The 24,157-nt window shown below is 40.6% G+C and overlaps 1 protein-coding gene across 2 annotated transcripts in view; it reads left to right on the top strand.

Annotated features, from left to right (window-relative positions):
• SESN3 (sestrin 3) overlaps positions 1–24,157 on the top strand; it is a 43,259-nt gene that overhangs the window by 12,180 nt on the left and 6,922 nt on the right. For both annotated transcript variants that reach the window (XM_005492076.4, XM_026796468.2), the window contains exons 2-9: positions 11,215–11,280; positions 13,592–13,789; positions 14,461–14,643; positions 15,051–15,287; positions 16,831–16,978; positions 19,249–19,364; positions 21,724–21,914; positions 23,184–23,328. In XM_005492076.4, the coding sequence (XP_005492133.1) occupies positions 11,215–11,280; positions 13,592–13,789; positions 14,461–14,643; positions 15,051–15,287; positions 16,831–16,978; positions 19,249–19,364; positions 21,724–21,914; positions 23,184–23,328 (1,284 nt within the window). The remainder of the gene's footprint in view (positions 1–11,214; positions 11,281–13,591; positions 13,790–14,460; positions 14,644–15,050; positions 15,288–16,830; positions 16,979–19,248; positions 19,365–21,723; positions 21,915–23,183; positions 23,329–24,157) is intronic.

Here is a 24,157-nt window from a genome sequence, read left to right as displayed (position 1 = left end):
AAAAAGATGGAGGAAAAAAGGTGCTTCTCTTAAAGCAGGAGGATATTGCTCCTTTTGGATGTCCAGGAGGGCTATCCCTTCCCAGGCAGAGCGAGGAGAACAGCATCAGTGTGCCTTACATTACCTGAACTGTCACAAAGATATCAGTGATCATCAGTTGTACATGAGCATTTGTCCAAGAAACTTGTGCCAAGGGGGCTTCTCATTTTCTTTTAAAAGCTTTTCAATGGATTAACTTAAAACTTAAGGAACATCAGCTACAAATTTTGCTATAAATTAGAAACCTTATGTTTCTGGCTCATGTTTTCATGATTGATGTTGTCTTGAATGTGAATGCAAATGGCTTAAAGTTCTCCATGGTGAGGTAGCGTAGCCAAAATGTGCTTTTCTTCCAGTACCATCTATCTAAACAAACATCCTCTGCCCATTAGGTGAATAGTGAAGATCATAAGTACATGGTCTTCATGTTTTAAGGCATTAAAACATAAAGACAATAGGCATTTTTTTCCTTCACCTTTTTCAAATCTAAATTGAGGACATTTCTGATGAGGTGCATTTAGAAAATGGGAATAATAACACCAGCTTCCTGAAACAATATTAGTAAAGAATTAAAGTGTAATGTACTTCAGATTCTGAAGTAAATTATATTATATTATCTGTGTTGAACAGGCAGTGCAGGAATGTGCTCACCCAGGCACTAAGGAGCTCCATAACATGGCTTGCATCATCTACCCTGGATTAGCACAATGCTTATTTCTGAAATGCTTCAGTTTAGCTAAAATGCTTCCTTCCTTGGGGGATGTCAATTCCTGCCTCTATTAGAAAATAAGTTCCATTTTTAGTAGGACATAAAAAATAAGTATTATCTTTGCACCAATCTATTGCAGATATATGAGAACATTAGGGCAGATACAGTAGGTTGGATTGCAACTCAGATTCCAGTCCCTGACAGTGGCCAGGGGAAGATATCAAAGAAAGGAGACACAAAAGGAACAGTTTGTTATGCACTCCCACAGCACTACCTCCCAAGACCCAAGTATTTGCCATTTGAAATCTTCCTGAGCTGGAGGTGAATTTTACGTATTTAATAACTGTTCTTCTATTTCTCTTCCATGAACTTGAACACTTCTCTTTTAAACACACTCTAGCTTTTTGTCCTTAGCATCTTACAGCAAGGATTTCCACAGCTTAGTTGCACATTGTGGAAAAAGCTAAGTATCTCTGCTTGAGCTTGTCGCCTGCTGGTTGGTTGATCATTTTTTATTGAAGGTGACACAAGCACACTATGCATGGACTGTGACAGCAAGGAGGCAATCAATTAAAATAAAGATGTTGCTTGTGACAGCAGCATCTTCAGTTCAGAGTTGCTATTTCTAAGACTCAAGCTACTGTGTTTCACAATCCTGTATGAAAAAGATGGCAGAAAACTAGCTAAAGGAGCTCCAGTACTGAGCAGAGCACATTTCCCTCTTTAATCTGTGTGAGAGGATTTAGTTTTCTAAAGCTTGGCAAGTTACTTCCATGTCACTTAAGATAGTTCATACACAGAGATTCAAAATAACTGCTATGATTTGGTACATTAAAGGTATGGGAAAAGCAGTTTGAAAGCCCATGCTTGTGCCATTTATTTGACTTTCTTATGTCTCTGAAGAGAATTTGGTTTTATGTACTGCTTGGTTAGTGAAAGGTGCTTGGGAGTGTATGTCTGCAGCAGCATTTACTACTCAGCAAAGAGATGGTCTCCTAGAAATTTTTATTGAGCTGAAAACACTACAAGGACATGGATTTATCAGAAAGGAATGTTGGCAGGGACACATGCTAAGTTTATTTCTGGAGTGTGGGGCTTCTGCTCATGTACCTATTGCCTGAAATGCAACAAAGAAGCACCTGTAATATGCTCCAGGTAGCAGAATGTGTCTCTGCAGCGGATTTGCTGCTCTTCTGATAAAATTCAGACTTTTCACTTATATGTCCTGGTTCAATGACCAATCGGGGGAGCTGGCAGAGTGCACCTCCTACTGAATTTTAAAAGAACAACTACAAGAAGAGTAAGCTGTACAGTGACATTGCAGGGTGAAAAGTAGTGGAAATGCCTGGGAAGCTGGATTGTGTGATCTAAAATCTCATAGTTACAGGTCAAATGGGTTTTCACATGGAAAAGGTCCTCAACCTTTGCCTTCTCAAGTTAAATTCTGTGGTGGATTTCCACCACACTCAGCTTGTGAAGATTTTTCAGTATTTGGTAGCCTGAAAACATCAAGTGTTTGACATTAGTCACAAACATTGCTTGAATAACATCTCAGGCAGCAAAATACTTTCTGTGGCCAGGAGACCAGTGCAGGAGACCATGTTGCTTTTGGTAGTCTGTCATGCAGTAAGTTGAAGCTGGGAAGGAAAATCATTTTAGTGAGCTGGTGCAGAGGTCAGAGCCCAGCTTCCTCCCCTGCAGCTGTGGGGGACTGAGATGCTAGTCAGAGGAGGATATTGTTATTATTTTTTCCATTAAAGTGCAAAGGTAGGACATCATACTTGCTGTTAGCAGATCTCTTTATGTTCACTCTGAGCTGTCAAGCTTCATCCTTTTAACTGGAAACTCAGCAGTGGCTGACTCAACATTTGTCTGGTTTCTCAAGCCTGTTGTGCAGCAGAGCTTCATGTGCCTGCCTGACTTAGGAACTGTTAACCAAGGACTTCTTCAAAACCAGTGAATCTCAAGAACTTCTTTAAAGCTGACTTGTAGAAGAGCAGCAGTTGTGCTAGTGACTGCAATGTAGGCATAACCTCAAGAGTCTTACCTTGGTAAAAATCCAAATCCGAATGTTTTAGGGCACATTGTGCCTAAAATCTCTCTCTCTCTGCTGTTTGTTATAATGAATGCAACACCAGTAACAAAGAGGAGAGATGAGATAATGCAGCCTTGATGATGGTCCCTAGTTAAAAATTCAACTGGCTTGTTTTTATAGTAACATGCTGTTAAATGCATCTTCTTTTCTATAAACCCTTGGTGATGATGTCTCTGCTGAAATACTCTAGCATTTGAAGTTTTTCTAGCATGAATTGCAATGGATTCCTTTCAAGACTTTCTTTTAAAAATTGTCAGAGTGTTGTGCAGTGTACTGCCCTTACATCAATTTAGTGTTTCAAACATTTAGTATCTTTGAAATACTTGGAAAAACCAAAACCAAACAACAAAAAAAACACCAAATCCTGGGCCACTTTCTTAACAGTAGGAGGATGCCATTATGCATTTACAGTATGGATGAATACCATTCTATTTTGCTTGCTTACAAGGCATGCCTTTTAGACAATATTTCTATTAAAAATTCGGTAGAGCATTCTTGGGAGACAGTTCTGCCAGAGATACATGATGGATTTGCATACCCCAGGGGTCTTTCTCTCTTTTTGTTTTTTAATCTCCAATTGGCAGTATGCCCGATAAATCAAATGTGTGTGTGTTTATGAATTGAAGTATTTAACCATTCACTTACTGCATTGGAAAGAGGCTGTGCTCTCAGTCATTAATTCAGGTATTAATTCAGGCCTGTTGAAGCAGCTGCTGTTCTGTCTGCACTTTGTAGCAAATGTTTGCTGTACCTGTTGGCTGTGTTCTGCTGCGTGGATCCAACAGGGAGGTCGATCCAGTCTCTCCCTAAGAGGATGGAGGCCACACGTGTGACCACAGTCACTGCCCTTGCCCACGCTGAGTCTGCAGCCTCCTGAGCTCATGGGACCCTTCTGGCAGAGCAAAACCAGGCTTGCTTAGATGGGCTGTGCTCAGGCAGGACAAGGCAGCCCTCTGCAAGGAGGCAGGGGATTAAAGGATATGCTGTGCTGCTTCAGAGAGCCTTTCTCAACACGCAGCGCTCCTGTCCTGGCTGATGAGCAGTCAGATTAACTCCGTGCAGTTCTGCAGTTTTGCCAACTTAATGGCTAAAGGCTATGTTCTCCAAACTAGATAATGCTGGTCTGTCTCAGTATGTCAGATGTGGACTAAACCTGAAGGTGGAAGGCAGCCAAGGTACAGATGAAACAAGTCCCAGCTAAAACCACTGAAGTTTTCTAACTTTTGCTCTTAATATCTGGTGCTGTTGAAACATAGAGAATGCTTTTCTGCTGTGCTTGTAGTGTATTGAGTCATCTAGACATTCACTCACAAGATCTTCTGTCCTGAGGGCAGTTTTTGAGGAGCACACAACTCCAGTCTTACTGCTGGGTGTGCAGGGAGGGAAGGAGGAAGTTCTCCATGGATGGATGAGAGAAGCATTGTTTCTCCTTTTTTCTATTTTCCCCATAATTTTGATTTTGATTTTTTGTTTTGTTTGGTTTTTTTGAGCAGTTTTTTGAAGGCTGAAATAGACCAGAAGACCATTTGTTGTCTGCTGGTGATGCATGTTTTGCTGGTCTTCAGACCAATACCTGGTTAGCCATGAAGTCCTTTTAGTCTATGGTGAAAATTCAGGCTTTTCCATGACACAGTTGTTCTCATCCTGAGTTAGAAATCACCTTCCTTTTTTCATTTGAACCAGCAAGCAGCTGGCTAATTCTGATTTGAGTGCTTGTGTTTGGTCAGTTGAGTTTCATCCTCTGAGAACAACTGGGGCATGAGTGAAAAGTCAGACTTTGAGGTTTGGCTTCTATTAAATAGAAGTGATTCTCAAGCAACAAGGAAGTAGAAAAGGTTGTTGGTTGTCTCTCATCCTTTTCAGGTGTTAAGAATCAATGTTTAGGTTTGACTTGGCACCGTTAGTTAAGCGAATTTTGTTGTGAAGGTCTTTCCATTTTTGTATTGAGGAGCCTCTGACTTAGTTACACAACTAGATGTACCCTGAACTTCAGTCAATATTAAGTTACAGGTGTGTCTTTAACTTGATACATTTTGATCTATTCTGATTAAAAAAAAAAAAAGTGAAATACAGTTGAGGTTTCTTAAATAAAGAAGTGTATTTCAGCATACTTGTTACTCTGCCATGTGACTTGTGGTCCTTGGTGCAGTTGGAGGTTCCAAGGTGCAGTTGGAGGCTGGTTTTGGTTCATAGGAATGATCTCCAGCACAAGGACAGAGACACAGCAGTAGGAGCAGTAAGGATGAAGATGTAGGTTTCCTTTATGGAAAAGGTGATGGGCTTTTCTGCCATAACTCCGTGTTCACTGCTGAGTTTGTGTCCCGTGTGTACCAGATATCTTTCAAACAGCAAGGAGCCATTGTGGAACTTCTCCTGCCTGACCATCCATCTTGGGCTGGGTAGAAATTGCTGACCTTTGGTTTCTAATTAGTGTGGATTGTGTTCTTAATAGCTGGTAGAGGGATGGGAACTTGGGATAGGCTTCCTTTTATTGTGTGAAATCCAAAAGGGCTGTAACCTGTTACCAGAGCAAAAGCTCTCCATCAATTGTGCTACGTTGGCTCTTTTCCCAGCTCTTTGCACCACTTCATCAGCTGTGAGGCACAAAGATGCCAAATTCTTAATGTTAAAAGTTACTGGTTTAAGTATTTTGAAATGCTGTTTCATTTAAAAACAAGATTTCCTGCTGTTTGACTTCCTCTGCTAATTTTCATCTTTATGGCTTAGTTTGCGTTTTTGGAGTTGGACAGTCTGTTAAGAGGAAGAAACTGTTGCAAAATCACTTGAAATACCCCTAACAAATGACCCTAGGCAAGGACTTTTGCTTTGTGAACTCTCAACATTTTGACATTGTTTGTTCTGAACATTTCTTTTATTGCTTCTGGAGTTATATCCTGGGTTTAGTTATAGGAATAGGTCAGCTGTAAGGAGGAGTTCTGCACTGCCAGCAAATAAAATGTTATGCATCATTCAAATCATTGCTCTTCACATTTCTGTCATTTGGCTTTTCTTTTTCTACATAAATTGTTTTGAATAACAGGACACCAAGGTTTACCCTTTAAATGTATATCTAAAATTTTGAAGTTGCAATGGAAACTTCATGTGACATGAATTGTAGATATGTTCTGAAGCTATAAAGCTCCCAGTTTTATTACATTAGATACCATAAACAGTTTTTTTTTTCTTTAAAGAATGATACATCAGTAAATTGTTGTCAATAAATGTCAAAATTTCTCAGCCTTGCTGAATATACTTCTTTGTTCTTGTAAATCAGTCTCTCTCAGGAGAACTGACATGTGACGACTGGTAAACTGTGACTATTGAGGTTTTCATTTTAGTCAGCAAGACTATGTGTAGTTTTAAATATTACATTTATCCTCTGCAAATTTACAACAAATAATAAAGTTACCACCTAAAATGAATTAGATACATCCTAAACTTCTGCCACATTTCTAAACTACTGTTCATCCGCCAAGGCTGGGGAGCTAAATCAAAAGGCAACTTGGCATGTGCAGAAATAGACAAAATCCCTCCTGCATCCTAGGGAAGAATTTGAATAAAAGTAGATGCTAAGACACAACTGGCATTCAGATAACTTTTTTTAATGCTTTCTTCTGTTTCCAGTGAGGATGGAATGAGCAGATGGTCCAGTATGACTGTATGACTAAAATTGTGTTACAATTTACCGAAAATCAGAGCATTTGACTGTAATTAGAGCCAGTCGGGGTAGACCCTGTTCCAGGATCCAAGAACAAAAAATGAAATATGTTCAGTAACACAGTGGGAGTAGGAAAAAGCAGTTTATAGGTGGGGTTTTAACCAGCAGTAGCAGCAAATAATGCTGCTTGTAATGTGAACTAAAATTCAAGGCATTTGTGTGTGTCAGCTGAAAAGCAAATATGTGCTCCATTACATTAAGTCTGTGAGATTGAGCTGGTGTATTTTGAGTTTGAAGAACTGTAAGATAAAACTGAGACTGGGGAATAAAAGCTATTCCTTTGGTAAGATTCAGCCCCGGATAGGGAATCCTAAACCTAGTTCTCCACTCCCATCCAGTGACACACTTGACTCAGATTCTTGCTGCAGATAATAAATGAGTATTTTAAAGAGATGGACCACTGAATTTAAATAACAAAGATCCTTACAAATCCTAGATGGTAGCAAAACGGCTTGTAGATTATAATAGAAGAAAAGGTTTAATAAATAATAAGTTACTCATTACCTTCCCCCCCAAAACATTTCTACTTGTTTAAGAAAAATAATTTGTTCCTCAGGAAAAGCTAATTTTGGGATGCCCTTAGGATTTCTATTTGATCTGATGTTGTTTATTATCCTGATGTCTTGGCAGTGGTGGCAGGTGTTGTGAGAGTGGAGGTTCTGAGCCCCTTTGTGAGTGTTTCCAGACACTTGCACTGCGCTGAGAGTTTGCAGGGACACAAGTGGCAGCTCTGTCATGGCTCACAAAATTCCCTCTTGAATGTTTCTTCCCTGTGATCCCCCTCCCCCCATCCTGTTGAAGCATGGCCACCTTGGTGTCATGCTCAGGATGAATTAGATTTTATGTGCCATGTGTGTAAGAATGCTCCCTGCACCCATAGCAGTGCAAGCACTTGCTTCTTGCCCGTGTTTTCTGAATCCGTAGATATTCAGAAGTGCTTGCTAAAGCAGCTGTTTGATCAGCCCCACCAGCTAGCACTTCCATTCTCTAGCAGAACAGCCTCCTTTTACAGCTTGCTAAAAATAGCCATTTCTTTAAAGCCCGAGGACACGGTGATTCATGTGGTGGTGGAGAGGAAGAAAGGTTATTTCTTTTGCTTTGGGAGGAAAGCCGCTGTGCTATCCCAGTGCCAGCTGGGCTCGTGCTTGCTCCCCCTTGGCCTTCATGGCCACATCACCAACCCCAGTGGCTCTGGCATTCCTTGCTCTGCCTCTTGGCAGCTATTTGGGATGCAGGTGCTGCATTCCAGTGCCCATCTTGGCTCTGGAGGGAAGGGTGTGCAGTCACTGCCACAACTGAAAATAAACCCGTGAGATGGCAAGTTGCAGATTTGTGGCTGGGTTTGTGCGGAGCTCGCCCAAGGACAAAGGTATTTCTTACAGTTTGTCCTGGGCAAAGGGGAAATGCTGCTACTTTGTCACCATTCAGATTCCTGATGAAGGTTCTAACACCGTTGCAAGTGCAGTTTAAGGACAGAAAGAAGTCACAGGTTGAGCTTACGTCAGATTTTTCATTAATTCCTGCATCAGCTCTCCCATGCTCTGCAGGGGACTTGTTCTGCTGTCTGACACCTCAGTGTGACAGTGACTCTGCTGCTAAACCTGCTCTGAGGCTCTGGCTTGCAGCAGCCCCTCTCTCAGGAACATGCTCAGGCACACTTTTTTCTGCTTTGAAACCCTTCATATCTCATTCCTTCTGAGGAAACAGCCCTCAAAAAGGTATTAGTGTTGATGTAAATAGAAATTGTTCTTACTGAAGTAATTTTGTTTCTGGAGGATCATGAAGCAGAGAATGACTGGTAGATGTGCGTGCAGCATTTTAGTTGCTGAGCAACCTGTTTCTTGCTTCAGCCTCTTAGCAAAAGAATCCAGTTTCAAATAAGATATTTGGGACCCTGGCTGACTTAGTGATAGCGTAATCTGCAAAGACTACTTGGACAGGAAAACAAAATGGCTTTCTTGGAAAACAAGAAGCTTTGCAAGAATTTTCACCATAAAGGACCATAAATCTGCACTGTTGCTTTCTAATTCCCATGAACTGGTTTTTATGTTTGGGTTCTCGGGTAGACCTTAAATCATTGTTCTAGATAAAGCATGCCCAGAGGGAGTGGTTCTTATCTGCAGCTCAACAAAGCCAACATTATCTTTCTCAGTGCTTGTAAACTTCACGTGGTTTTATTTATAGTATCCCGAGAACTTGGGCAACCAGATGATGTTTGCTCCTTTTCTCCTCACAATCTTGTTTTAACCAGTTTTAATAAAATAAAAGCTTTGGCAAGAAGGCAAAATAATCTTTCTTGTTGGTGGAAGAGAAGAATATAATTTCTAATATCAAAAAAGCCCATCTCCCTGTAAGTGTCTAGTGATAAGACTCATCAGCTTGAATGGTCATGTTCAGGCTTATGGGATTTTGCTCTTGTTCTGGTTGTTTGTGGTTTTTTTTTTAGAATTGCCACCACCCAAAAAGAGTTGGATTTTGTTCTTTTTGTAGTAGATTTGCACACATTTTTCATGTCTGACTATCTCCTGAACTTTCTGTCATCATTCACAGGAATTAACTGTTGATACTTGCCTATATTCATCGACCCAAGTACTGTTTCCTCCTTTCCTCAGCAGTAGCTTATCTGCAGGCACAAAGGAGTAATTGCAGTCACACTGAATGGGAGAACAGGGGAATGGAGCCCAGATCCTGCCAGAAGCAACAAAGGGATTTTTTTGCCATGGTCTGGCCCTAAGGACCAGCTTTGCAGAGCCTGAAGAAGGCACAGATCAGAAAGCAGGATGGAGAAGGTTGAGCTCTGGTATGCTCCAGCAAAAGCTGACAGTGTGCAGGTATCCAAGTTGTATCACTCACACAAGCTTCTTCCTCCAGATTATGTAGTGTGAAATAATGGTTTTAAACTTTAATTTCCAGATAACTTTCATGAACCAAGTAAAATCCAGGCTTGGATCCAATCTTGGAAAGCATTTCTTTTTTTTAATGTTGGTGGAAATGACTGGCTGCTGGCAAGACAGTGTATTTGAGGGCAGAAGATGCCTTCCTGTGCCTTGTGTAACTGTGTGAGGAAGGGGTTGCATGTGCAGATACCAGGACTCTCTTCACCGTTTCTTCATACTTTAGATTGAGTACTTTTTGTACATGAGAAGTGTCTTACAGGATTTTTGGGGCTGTGACAGTAGGCAGCAGATGCAGGAAGTTGTCTCCTGGCTGCTGGGCTTCATGTGGTTGATCCAGCTTATTTCTGCATCTTTTAGCAGCTAATTGTTCCAAAGTCACAAATTCAATTGTCCTGTGAGAGTTTGCTTTGGAACATCTTTCCTGAATAATCATTGCTGATTTTTGCATGTTATTCTTTAATCTAATTTAGAAAGGACAGGATGTTTTTAAGGATCAGGACAATAGTTACGCAGCTCCAGTGGCTTAATTTTCCTGGGTGGAAATCAGTGGCACATTCATTATGGGACTGGCACTGCTGTTTGTGCACACTGGCAGTTAAGCCTAAAGCCCCCCTGGTAGAGGTACTTAAGAGTCATTTGTTATGGAAAACTTCAGCCTTTTATGTTAGGGGCACGAAATACTTAGTATGCAAATCCAATACTGCTGTTTATGGATAACATATTAAGAGTCACCAACACTGTGGTTGCAATTAGGGACTTGAGACAAGTGTGCAGCCAGCCAGATAGGTGGAAAATAACCATAAAGAGGAAAAGAAGTAAAGACAAGAAGCAACTGCTTTAAATTATTGCAAGGGAAATTCAGATTAGACATTAGGAAAACTTTAACAGTTTGAGGAGTTAGTCACTGAAATAAATGACCCGTGGAGAGGAAGGAACCTCCAGGAGAATTGGACCAACACTGTTCAGGAATCATGTGGACAGTGTTGGTCCTGCCCTTGATGAGTTGGAGGAGCAGACAGCCTCCCCAGGTCCCCTTCACTCCTCTGGTTGGCAGCACAGTTTATCTTAATCCAGCTTTTTATCCCTAATAAATCAAAAAAGTCCTCTGGCTCTTCTTACACTATCAGCTTGTTCTTTACTAAATATATCCTCCTGCCTTGTAGCTGGGGTTTGCACACCGAGTCTCGTGCTGCTTGCAGTGTGCTCCAGGCTCAGCAGTGAGCCAGGTGGCCTTTTCATCAGGTTTCTTGAAAATGCATGTAACTGGGTCTTGCTGGTTTGCTTTTCATGCCAATATTTGGCACAAAAAGTTCTTACAGTCTTCACAACGTTAAGCATCTCATCAGATACTGATGTTGAAAAAAGCCAGCATCTTGCTTATAATTTCCTGAGTGCGGTTTCTTTCCCCCTCTGTTTTCAAATTTCCATTCAATCCAGTGAATTGGCTAATTTTAGCATCATGCCACATGTTTTGTTGCTATTGTCTGTGTATCTTCAAACTAGTCTGTCAACCAACTGGAATTAGATTTTTGGGGGTTGTTTCTGCCTTGGTGCTATTCCTTGCCAAAATGAATGCCATTCCTTCATGCAAAGTACAGGGGATGCAAAGCTGATCTAATGTGGTGTGGTGCCATACATCCTCAGTGAACACTCAGGGGGCTTTGAGAATAGAATAGATTCCAGACCTTGAAGATCTCATCTTGTGAGGTGAATATGTAATTCCTGACAGTGACTGAACTGTGTGACTGTTTTGCAGGAAAAGAGAGTACAGGTCTCCCCGCCGTTGACAAGAGGACCAAGTGCCTTTATACCAGAGAATGAAGTAAGTTTACAGTTAGCTGTGCTTGGGTGATAATTCTGAAAATAATGACATTGAAGAATGGTTCTATGACCCTGCTTGTTCCATGATACCTGGATGAGCTCCCTTGAAAGCAAAAGCAATGGTGTCTCTGGAGCAGGTTCCAGTGGGTAACACCCACCCCATCCTTTCACACAAGTGGTACTGTTTGACATCTTTTCTGTTACCAGCTTTCCCAGAGACAGCCATGAGTGACAGCTCTGCTCCTCTTGGGTGGGTGTGAACACATTATTTATAATGCCAGACTTGAGGGGAGGCCTGTCCAGTGTTGCAGAAGTGTGATTATGTAGCTCTCAGAGCAGTGCCTGACCTTCAGTTTGAGAGAACCTGCAAATATGACTTCACTCCCTAGACTATAGCTGTGGCTCTTGAGAGAATTTATGGTTGAAAGGAAGAAGTGGATTTAAGACTGGAGATTTCTACCATGACAAATGCCGACTGTGGTTTGTTGAACAAACGACTGCCTTTCTCCCTCACTCCTTGTCATGAAATAGTGCAGTGAATAGAGAGGGTTTAGTGACAGAATAGTAACACACTGAAGTGATAATAACACTACTGGTGTTAAAGGCTGCTTTATTGTTGCAGTGGAAAGAATATGGGCTGAGAATAATGACTTAATTGTAAAGGTTCCTATTAACATGCCACAAGGCTTTGAAAGCAGAATTAAAATAAAAAATGTCTGTGGATGGAAATAAATCAGGAGGAAGTACATGCACAGTATGAAGAGGATAGTAATAGAGATGAAGATAAAGCTTAGAAATAATCATATGGCGTATTGCTATGCCTAACATAGCAACAGCCCAGTCCTACAGGATTATATTTTGATTCTGTCAGCAGAATTTCTTTCTATAACTTGCACTGTTACAAGAAAAATTCCTGACAAGCTGGAGAAGATTAGAAACCTTACTGGAGATACAAAAAATATTATTTCCCCAAGAAGCCACTAAATGAGACAAGAATCTCTTAAATACATGGGAGATACACTTGCTGAAGAATAAGGGGGACTCCTAGGAGTGTAGTGAGGTATATACAGGAAGATAAATGATCTCTAATGTGTGAATAAAATTCTGATGGTAAAAACATTATTAAGGACCACTTAGAAGGTATCAGTTTGGGTATTAGACACAGAAAAGCTGCCATAGTGAAGAAATATATGTAAAAAAGATGGAGCTGCCTAACTGTGAAGCTGCTTCTCCCCTTTCTTTTTGGGCCCACAAATGTGGTGAGAAATGAAGATGTAATATGTTGTTTTGTTTCTTTGCATGTGACTTCTATATAAGATCTGGTAGCAAAATATTTGAGACATGGCCCACTCATCAGCCCATCATAAAGAAGAAAACATTTTAAATAGAATGTTTCAGCAAAAGCATTGTGTTTCTTGGTTTTAGCCACTTTTACCTTCATGTGCAGTAAAACAACTAAAATATGTTCTCATTTCATGGTGTTTGCAATATTAAGCTGGCTGGTTTATTACTGCACAGTGTCAGAATAAATACTGGGTTTTCTAGTCTTGTGCTTGTAACTTCAGTGGTGAACATGTTGAGAATGGCTGTTCCTGGTGATAAACACTGAGTAATAGCACTCATACTGTGTCAGGGCTTGCAATGCAAGAGCTACTTACTCTTCTGCTGTTTCATTTCATCTTGTGCCCAAGGTTTGGATTGGTTGGAATAATTAAAGAACAGCTTTTGTTTAAAGAAAGCATTAAATTCCTATTCTAAATAATACCTGAATGTTATGGACAAATTAGCATTTGATCTCCTCTTCAATTATACAAGCACAGAAGGGGTAGATTGCCAGGCTGTTTCTATAATTTGGTTACATAATCCAGTTCCTCTCCATTAATTTTGAAATTGATTTTAGGGCTGAGCACTCAGGTGGTGTGTGTCTAAACAGGTTGTCTTCCATAAGGAATTTACTTTCCATTTAGCTCTTTCTTACTTTCAGCTCCCTGTACAGGTTTGATTTCAGCATCTGTGACTTCCTCTGTTTCAAGAAGATGTATAGAAAAATGGCTTTGGGTTTTTAGAAACGTATAAAAAATAACGGAGGTTCAGTGTAAAGTCCTCTTCAGTTCTCAGTATACAAGCAGGATCTGTGTGTGTGTATTTGCATTCATGCAGGCATGTATGTTTGCAAATATACATCCAGAACTCCATCACTGTCTTTGAGTCTGGACACAGATAAACCTTTCATACCGCATTGTGTTTCTCCCAAAGGCTAAAGCTAGAGAAAATCTCTCCCTCTGTTAAATTTTCTCCATCTTATTTTCAAGGTTATGCAAGCAAATGGTTTGGATGAACGTACTAATCTTCTTGTGGAAGAATATTCTACTTCTGGTCGCCTGGATAACATTACCCAGGTCATGAGCATCCACACTCAGTACCTGGAGTCCTTCCTCCGCAGCCAGTTCTACATGCTGCGCATGGATGGGCCCCTTCCTTTGCCCTACAGGCACTACATTGCCATCATGGTATGTACCAGCAGGCTGGGCCTCCTCTCCTGCAACTCTGACTTCTGTAGTTAAAACAAGAACAAAAGCAGGAAGAATTTACAAAGGAGAAATTAGGGCGGTATTTTGACAGAGGCTGAATTTTTGTTGTAGACTTTAATCACAGTAAAGCATGCCTAGCCAGAAGGTTTTCAGTGAGGGAGGAGAATCAGCAACCTACATCATGCCCTGTTTCCCGCAGTGATGCTCCTCTCACATGCCCACATCACTGTGCAGCAGTAGGGTGAGAGGCAGTGGACTCAAGTCACAAGAAATTCCAGAGAGACACAAGGAAAGCAATTCTCTCTCTGAGGATGTTGAGACATTGCAGCAGGAAAGGTTCTGTGACCTCCAAGGCTGAAGATCTTGTCTGGACAAGGTTCCAAGCAACAAGTTCTAAGTCAGCTGTGTGAGGTTTCTCTTCTAGTGATCACTTCCACCCAAAATTATATTTTGCAATCCAGAGTAATCAAATATATTTTTGTTGGAGAACCCTCTATACTGTATAGAAGTGCATTGAAATGCATTTGCACAAGGCCTTTTGGAATGATATTTTACTTTTGTTTTGTGTTATTAACCTGTCTCTCACCCACAGCAAAAGCAGATCACACACTAATGTGCTGCACTGTTCCCTCTGTGTTTAATTATTCCAGGCTGCTGCCAGACATCAGTGTTCCTACCTAATAAATATGCACGTTGATGAGTTTCTGAAGACTGGTGGGATTGCAGAGTGGTTGAATGGTTTAGAATACATTCCCCAAAGACTGAAAAACCTGAATGAAATAAACAAACTTCTTGCACACCGGCCCTGGCTGATCACAAAAGAGCACATCCAGGTACCTCTTCAGTCATGCCCTGTAAATAGCAGTAAATGTCTAGTGAAAAGAACTGGTTAGAACTGTGCAAGGTAGGCTTGGAACTACAGGCAGAACTCTGCCTAGTTAGGCTTCATTACCCTGAGTTAAAAAGTTCAGGGAAGTACTAGTGCACCAAACAAGCTGATTCTCCTGTGTGACAAGCCAGTAAGATTTTCTTTTGAGGAATAGCATTGGCTAAAATAGCCCAAAAGAAAAGAAGTAATATATTAGGTGTCTCTTTTTTTATCCCATGAGAGTTTGTGTGCAAGGGGAATATGGTATTATTGGAAGAAAGAATTGATGCCTTTTTGAAATGTGTAGTGTTTTATAGAAAATCTGGGGGCCAAAAGAAATTTTATATTTACACTTTTTTATTCTCATTTCAGAAACTTGTCAAGACTGGGGAAAATAATTGGTCTCTTCCTGAACTGGTTCATGCTGTTGTCCTGTTGGCCCATTATCATGCCTTGGCAAGTTTTGTGTTTGGTAGTGGCATTAATCCAGAGAGAGATCCGGATACATCCAATGGAGTCAGACTTATAGCAGTCAACAACTTCTGTGTCTGTGATCTTGCCAATGACAACAACATAGAAAATGCATCCCTCACAAGTAGCAACTTTGGGGTTAGTGTTGCAAGATAATTCTTTTGCTTGCCTCTGTTTTACATTAGAAAACTTACTTCCATTCTGTCCTGTTTAAATTTTTGTTTGAAATTTTTTTGTCTACTTTACAGGAGTGCTTGAGTCCAATAATTCTTTCATACACTCTGGCAATTTCCAGTGTAATCTGCTGAAAACCACCCTGTAACAGTGGATGGCAGTCAGAGCAGTGTGATTTTGATAGTTAATCTCACCACCCATCGGGAAAGACTAAAACTTTGCTTTCAGCAGAAAACTCAAAGTCCCAGTTTCTTTAGACAGTGGGGCATTGATTAGAGCATTGTTCCATCCATGTTCCTAACATAGGGAGTGAAAAGAAAGATGGAAAAAAATACAAGTATTAGTAGTGGTAGTAGTAGTAATAATAATAATTATTATTATGTTTTACTTTAAGGCCTACAGTCACGAAACAGTTTGAAACACTTTCATGTAGATGGGAGGAAATGTCTGAAATAAAATTACTTAATTCTTCATGCTGGCATTCCTGTCTTGAATCAACAGAGAACTTTGATTACTAAGTTAATTAACTTGATTAATTTGATTACCAGTTAATTAACTGGACATTTTTTCCTGGAAGGTGCTCTAGAATGCTTTTGAAGACATGCCCCTGAATTAATGCCGACAGATGAATTAGCCTCATTGCCTTTGATGGCAAATCAGGATTATGAGCAGAGTTGCTAGATACAATTTTTACAATTACCAGTAGAATGTAAGCATGTCATCACTCAGTTCAATCACTGTGTATTAAATTTCTGGGCTGTAAAACATGCCAGCTCATGCCATGGAGGTCCCTTATTCCCCATTTGTAGCGGGCAGAGCATTGCTGCTGACTGTGCTTATTGCTAAGCAGTGAGGAGTCTGCTAGAATTGTAACTGTGGGCAAAAGAACAGACTCAAAAAGATGGAAAAGAAAAATAAAATAATTTATCTTATAAAAAAATCTGAATGATGGGTACAGGGCGCCCAAAATTTTGACGCATTTCTAATTAAAAGAGGTCTTTTTTCCTCGCAAAAGTAAGGAAAAGTGGCTGTTTTGGTTACACATAATGAAAGAAAAGTACTGATTTGCCATCTCAGGTTGTGTTTCTATGAGGCAGTGCTGCACTGCATCTCTTCAGAAGCATAGTTTCCATTGCCAATGGACTGAATGTAGTTCCCTTAGTATGAAAAGTTGTTTATGGGAGACGTAGGGCACGCAGATGGATTTTCCTGAGCTGTCTATGTGGTGGAATATGAGTGACTGTGGTTTCCACACTCAAACACCACCTCTTCACTGTTAATCCCACTGCAGTAAATTGCTGCAGCAGGCCGCATTAACACTTCCCAGCTCCTGTCTCCCTGCTGTGTGAAAGCTGTTTGTCTATGATCTATGTGGCAAAATGCATTGAGTTTTTGTGTTTGCTGCTGCTGGCTGGTTTTGAGAACATTTACTGTCAAGCATGTAATCCAAAGATGACACAGGTTGACTGTCTTCTAATTTTGCAGAATGTCATGGTGTTTTTTGCAGATTGCAGATTCTTTAAGTGAGCTGGAGGCCCTGATGGAAAGGATGAAGAGACTACAGGAAGATAAAGAGGATGAAGAAGCCTCTCAGGAAGAAATGGCAACTCGCTTTGAGAAGGAGAAGAAGGAGAGTCTGCTAGTAATTAGTGGAGGTATTTGGGCTTTTCCAGTTCAATTTCTTGTGCGCTTTTTCAGAAATAAATGCTTGAGGCTAGTTCAGTGACTGAAACGTTTTCTGTCCATTTCTTTATTCTGGCTCTTCATGTTGGAGGTGTTTAGTAAGGGTGGTCTTACCTTTTGCTTCATCATCTTAGGATTTCTTGATTGGCAAATATCCTTTTTACTACTTGAATTTAGCTTTTGTATATTGAGGGGAAAAAAGGCCTGTAGGCTTCCTTAAAAAGTAGGGTGGACATTTTTTCTTTATATGTTCTGTATGATCAAAACAATTACTTCATCAATTATAATTAATAATTTATTAATTATAATTAATAGATTAGTAATAAATATTCAGTGATATTTCACAGGTGTAGGTTCTGTGGAGCTTAGAACTTCAATGGCACTCATAAGTAGCTTTCAGATATGACATTTAGTTTAGGAATAAGATGATGAGACTCAACTACTTTACTATTTACTGCCCACCTGGAAAGGACATTACCAATTTGCTGCTCTGAGTGATCATACTGCTGTACTGTTCCACTGCCTATCTTGTGATAGAGATTGATAGCATTTTTTTATTCTCAAATGATTTTCCAAATTTTGAGCTGAAATCTTTTTTTCCCATATTCTTCATATGCTTTGGAGGCCTTCATCTCTAACATAGTACTGAATGAAGGCTGCTTCATACAGACAGCAAAGTGTTTTTCCCCCCAAGAAAGTGTTGGATGAAAGATTATTAAGACAATCAGAATCTCTAGCTATTTCCTCATAGTAGAAGCTACTTGAAGATGATTGCTTGTTTCTTTTTAAAAAGTGACTACTAAAATGCTTCACATTTTACTGCACTGTTCTTAGTGAATTTAGATCTCCACAGCTTCAGACCAAATGTGTTTGAAAGAATCAATGGGTTTGTGCAAAGAGCCCCAAAGGGAGGAAGAATGTACTGAGGATCAACAGAGAGATTGTTCTGTGGCTCTCCAGGAACATGGAAAAATCTGTGAAAGAAGATACATCCAGCAACATCAAGCTGGATTTTTTGAAATGGACATTGTAAATTCCTGCTGTAGTTTCCTTTGGTCAGGCAGTATAAGCAGTGCAGTTAAATGGACACTCATTGCAGTTTCTTTATCAAATCAGGACTTCCACGAGTCTGTGCAACTTCAGGTGTTTAAGGAAAAGGGGTCATTCAAGACAGAAGGGGGTTTTGAGTAGGGTTGCTGATAGTTTTGTTGACTTTCTTTCCTCTTTACCATTTGCTGATTTCAGCTGAGGAGTCTGTGTGTGTTGGCCCTTTACCCTTTCATGAAATCCAGTCCTTGTCAGAGCAGAGGAGTGTATGTGTACAGGCTTTTTTTATTCTTTGCTGAGAATTTACTGTAGCAGATGTTGTCCAAGCTTCTTCCTACACAGTTATGTTTTGATTGTTTAATGAGGCAAAGAGGAGATAAAGCACTTCTGCAATTCTTAGATTAACAGACTTTTCAAGGTGCTAACAGTGGACATATGGCAACTGTTCTACCAATGCATGTGGAAGCAAGCCATGATTTTAACATCAGGGTCAAATGCAGTCAGCTATGCAGCAGTCAACTTCTGCAGAGGTAGTTACACAATCAAGCCACCTGTTTATTCGGGAGGGAAAGACTGACTCCTGATAGAGAACCTGTGTGTGCTTAGTGATATGTTTTGGAGCTCTTTGAATATGCTTAGTTACTACAGCTTCTGGCAGAATTTCACCCTGATGGACTGTGGAGCTCTTTGCTTTCATATAGTCTTCAGCTGATATTTACCAGTGGAGTGTTGTGTTGCTGTCTGGTGCTCATACTCCAGCTTACACACAGAGCCAGTGTGATTCCTGACACAAAGGCTAATCAGTACAACAATCCTGCTGTCAAGGATCCATTATTTTGTTTCTTATGCTAACACAGTGACTGTGCTAATGATGTTCATCTTCCTGACATAATTAGCCTCCCTCAGAAGTCAACAGAGAGAAAAGGAAACCTCCAGATGGAAGTATAGCCCATCTCTTCTCTTTTTGTAGAAGTACATTAGATATCTGGTACAGGCTGACATTTAATGGGCTCAATGAAAGTAATGTATCCAATATAAGCATATGAGGATTGAAATGTTTCTTTCCTTTGTATCACTCTTCTCATTTGCATAACTTCTAAAGTTGTCCTCTAGTCCTGTAGTAGAGTGGTAGTTGGAAGTCAGCATTAACTCATGTTCTTGCCTAAAGCAAAGCATTTTGCTGTTTTATTCCCAGCATTTGATGATGAAATAGTTTCTACAGATGTCTCCCGTTATGTTGAAGATCCTGGGTTTGGGTACAAAGACTTTGCAAGGCGAGGAGAAGACCATCTGCCAACATTCAGAGCTCAGGTACCATCTCTTAAAACCACATTCAACTCAAAGAATGTTTATATATCTCACTGCAAAGCATAAAGTGATTATAGTGGGGTATGTTGGTAGCATGCTCCTTTTCTTGTTCTGGTTCATTAAATAACTCACAACCTTGCATAAATCTCCCTGAGATGGAGTCTTTCACTATTTGTCAATCTCTGGCAAGGCAGTACTTGGCTTTCCACCTTACTTCAGTTATTACTAGTATTATTGTTTGAAAACTGTAAAGCATATCTGAAATAAAAGGGAAAGGTAGGAAAGCAAGAATTTCTTTCCCATCCCTTCAGATGTTGTAGAAAAAAATCCACCGGAGCAACTCTTTATTCCTGTCACTTTTCCAAGTACTCTCTGTCCAGTGGTTTCAATACCTGGATACATACAGGTCTGTGAGAGTGATTTGGGGAGTATTGTTCTCATATGTGCACCAAATCTCTGGACTTGGAATGCTATGAAAGAAAAGGAATTCTGAAATATGATTACTGAAGTTTTCGCAGTATTTTAATATGTATCTCTTAGTGCTGTTGGAAGTACAGAATATACATTTTATGTGTAGATTGTATTCTATACTGACATCCTTTGCCATGACCAGAATCATGAGATTTGTATTATATATAACAGGAGGGACATTCTAGGTGGTTCTGTTCTATCTTACAGAGCACATTCATAAGCAGTCTAGAAGTAAATGGAAAGCAATGGAAGGGATCTTCAACCAAATCAGAGAACTTCTATTAAAATGACAGTGAGTGCAGGAAAACTCCATGGTCAGAAGATGTATCTGAGACTTTAAAATAAAGAATACACAATTGCTCTCAGGAAATGTATTTAGCTTTATAGCAGTCTCTGCTGAACTGGATAGTTTATTCTGTGGTCTTTATATGAGCCTGAAGTAGGTTATTACTGCCAAAAAGAATAAGGCATAGTCAGTGCCTATATATCAAACAATCTGCCTAACTACTTTAGGAGCAGCAGGCTCCCTTGGAAAAAAGCTCCAAAGAAGCTGAAATTGGAACTGAAACATCTCTGCTCTTAAATAAAGAGGACAGCTTCTGGCTTACATTCGAAGGAGTCACCTTGATAATTTAACTTTATTATGTCCTACTCTTAGCAGTTGGGTGTATGTACCCACAGCCTCCCAAATTTTCTGCTATTCATGATATTTTAAATTTTAAGCATCCAGACACCTGCAATAAGTCTAATCCTTGCTCTGAAAAACCAAAACTGTCTTTGTCTCTATGGTTTTAAATTTATTAATAGACAAAAGCTATTCTATACACAGCAGAATGTCTTTAAGCTTGTTTTTGGGTGGGAGGTTTCACTGAGAATGGGGATCAATTGCTATTAGTCAACGGCACTTTCTCCTCTCTGGGCCTTCTGGCTCTCAGAGGCTTTTGTGATGTCCTGGACACCTTTCCAGGGCTGTATGGGTATGGCATATTTCTCACAAGCCTTATAGTCTTTTGTGCTGGCAGCCAGAGGCCAAACGTGATAGTGTGACATATTTTAGTTGTATTGATGCCTCTGTGAGACAACGGAGCACTGTTCTGCTCTTCCCTGCTGTCCTGCTCAGGGGACAGGACAGTGGACATGCTTCAAGGTGCCCAGGTGAGGATCCTGGCCTGGCAGTACCTTTGGAAAACAGCCAGAAACAGGAAGGACATGGAGATGATGCCCTCAGTTGTAAAGATGTCATCAGTGATGGGATGATAGAGCAAGGATGTGGGCACACTCTCACTGTCCATGTGACGGCTGTGCGGAGCGCCCTTGCTCCCTGCTCTGGAGCAGGATGGTTCTTCCTGCTGTGCCACCACTCTGCAAAGATTCCCCATTCCTCATATAAGCAGGCAGGCTTTTATCTTGCAATCCAGGTGGCTGTCTAAGACCAAAGCAGCCTGGATTTTATCTGGTTTTTAGGGATGGTTCAGTACTTTACCCAATGATTGTACATCCTAGATGGAAGCAGATTCCATCTCTGCTTGAGGCTAAGCACCAAAGCTTCCAAGAGGAGCAAGTTTTTAAACTTAAAAGCCAATCCCACATGGAATGATACTGGTCAGAGTGGAAAAGCAGAAGAAGATTCCATAAGCACTTCAGGAGAAGCTTGGGATTTTTTCACCTGTAGGCTAATGATATCCAGGGTAGGGGTGTTGCAATGTGATATTCATTGCCAAGAATTCTCGATAAATGGAGCAAGTGATGTGGATGAAGGATTCAAAATGCAAACTTTTGGAAGAGAATAAAGTCATAACTATCAGACAACAAAAACTGTTGAGTTGTAGAGAAGATGACATAAGGAATTCACTTCATTTGTGCCTTTATATATTTTCTTCTCTTTCTGCAGGACTATACTTGGGAAAATCATGGCTTTTCCCTTGTAAACAGGCTTTATTCTGATATTGGGCATCTCCTGGATGAGAAGTTTCGGATGGTGTATAACCTCACATATAACACTATGGCAACACATGAAGATGTTGATACAACTACACTAAGAAGAGCTTTATTTAACTATGTCCACTGTATGTATGGAATCAGGTATGGACGAAAATTCCCTGGCTTAGGAATACATGTTAAAACTATGTAAACAGAAAAATCAACCATGTGTAAAGCATGATTTTAGGCTGGGTGTTTAAAGTGGAAATGGTACCTCTGTCTGGAAGTTAGAGCAGTTTTGCTGGCATATCAGTATCATTTCTCCTTCCAGTGCAGAAAATTAGTCAGGATGGAAATTTTTACAGAAATGTCTTCTCTGAAGCCAGCCTGTATCCTTCACTTAGGAAAAACAGCATCCCTAAGCAAGTTTACAGACAACACTCAGTTGGGGAGGAGTGTTGATTTGCTGGAAGGAGCTAGGAAGGCCCTACAGAGGGCTCTGGATAGGCTGGATCAGTGGGCCAAGGCCAATTGTATGAGGTTCAGCGATGCCAAGTGCCGAGTCCTGCACTTGGTCACAACAACCCCAGGCAGCGCTACAGCTGGGGACAGTGGCTGGGAAGCTGCTCAGTGCTGCTTGGGGGTGCTGGACAACAGCAGCTGAACACGATCCAGGGTGTGCCCAGGTGGCCAGGAAGGCCAGTGGCATCCTGGCCTGGATCAGCCAGGTGTGGCCAGCAGGAGCAGGGCAGTGACCGTCCCCCTGTACCCAGCACTGCTGAGGCCACAGCTCCAATCCTGTGCTCAGCTTTGGGTCCCTCACTACAGGAAGGACATTGAGGGGCTGGAGCATGTCCAGAGAGGGCAGTGGTGCTGGGGAAGGGTCTGGAGCACAAGTCCTAAGAGGAGCAGCTGAGGGAGCTGGAGATCTTTAGTCTGGAGGCTCAGGGGGCACCTTATCACTGTCTACAACAACCTGAGAGGAGACTGTAGCCATGTGGGGGTCAGCCTCTTCTCCCATGTAACAAGTGACAGGATGAGAACAAATGGCTTCAAGTAGCACCAAGGGAGGTTTAGATTGGATATTAGAGAAAATTTCTTCACAGAAAGATTTGTAAAGCATTTGAACAGCCCACAGAAGTGGGAGAAAAAAACATCCCTGGAAGTGTTCATAAAATGGTGGATAGGGCACGTGGTTTAATGGTGAACACGGGTGTGGTTTAGGGTTAACCATTGGATTTGATGATGTTAAAGGTCTTTTCCAGCCTTAAAATTCTATGATCCCACTAAGCCTTTAAGATCCTCTCTTAGCACATGGTTTTTGGTCATGTATGATAAACGTTCCAGTTCCCAGGCTTAAGAACGTGATGCTGCAAAAAACAGCGCTTTTAGAAAGTTACATCAAGCAGAATGATTGCTTGTGTTGTTTAGGTATGATGACTACGATTATGGAGAAGTGAATCAGCTACTTGAACGCAGCCTGAAGGTTTACATAAAGACAGTGACCTGCTACCCCGAGAGAACCACCAAGCGCATGTACGACAGCTACTGGCGCCAGTTCAAGCACTCGGAGAAGGTATGTGCTCCAAAACCAAAGTGGCTTCACACAGAGCCCTGTGCTCTTTGAAAATTAAAGTATGAGGACACCTAAAATGGCAGCATCTGGCACATGAACTGTTTTAAATCAGAGAAAAACAAATGAGAAGCATTCCTTGAGTGTTAGATACCAGTTTGACAAAAATGCTTTTTAGTGTGCTGGAAATAACTTCTATTGTTATTATTTTGAGTCACTTCTCCATAAAATTGAATGGACAACTGTAAAAGAAAAGTCAAGATAGTTTACTTTTAAAAAGTTTTAAAGATAAACTTGAGAATGCAGAAGTGATCAACTATGCCAATACTTGGGATTTGGAGATCAAGAAATACCTAAACTCATATATATATATATATATATATATGTATATTTTATAGTGGTTTTCAGCAATAAAAATGTCAACATGCTTTCAGATATCACATGAAATGCTTCCTGAGAAGGGTTCAGTGCATGAGTGCCTTCTAGCTTATCTGGCATGGAAACTGTTCCTTATTCTGTTCTCCTATATAATGGTCCCAGGTGGTAGTAAAGATAACCAAATATAATTTGAAAGAGCTAATTCCATTAGGATACAAAAAAATATTTAAGGTTGGCTTCTCAGATGGAAGATTGCTTGAAGCAGCAATCTTGTTTGTTGTCCTGACAACATCCTGGGATGTTGTCGATATTGGCATCACTACACAGCTATTTCTAGAGGAACTGTAGTCCTGCAGCAGGGTACAGGGAGAAATGGCAAAGTTTTCTTGCAGCTATACTTTACTAAAGGTTAGAATTTTCAGCCTGAATGAATAACCATGTTGCACTCAGAGGT

Source organism: Zonotrichia albicollis, chromosome 2, assembly GCF_047830755.1.
Source record: "Zonotrichia albicollis isolate bZonAlb1 chromosome 2, bZonAlb1.hap1, whole genome shotgun sequence".
NCBI lineage: Eukaryota > Metazoa > Chordata > Aves > Passeriformes > Passerellidae > Zonotrichia > Zonotrichia albicollis.
This window is presented reverse-complemented; position numbering and strand designations above follow the sequence as displayed.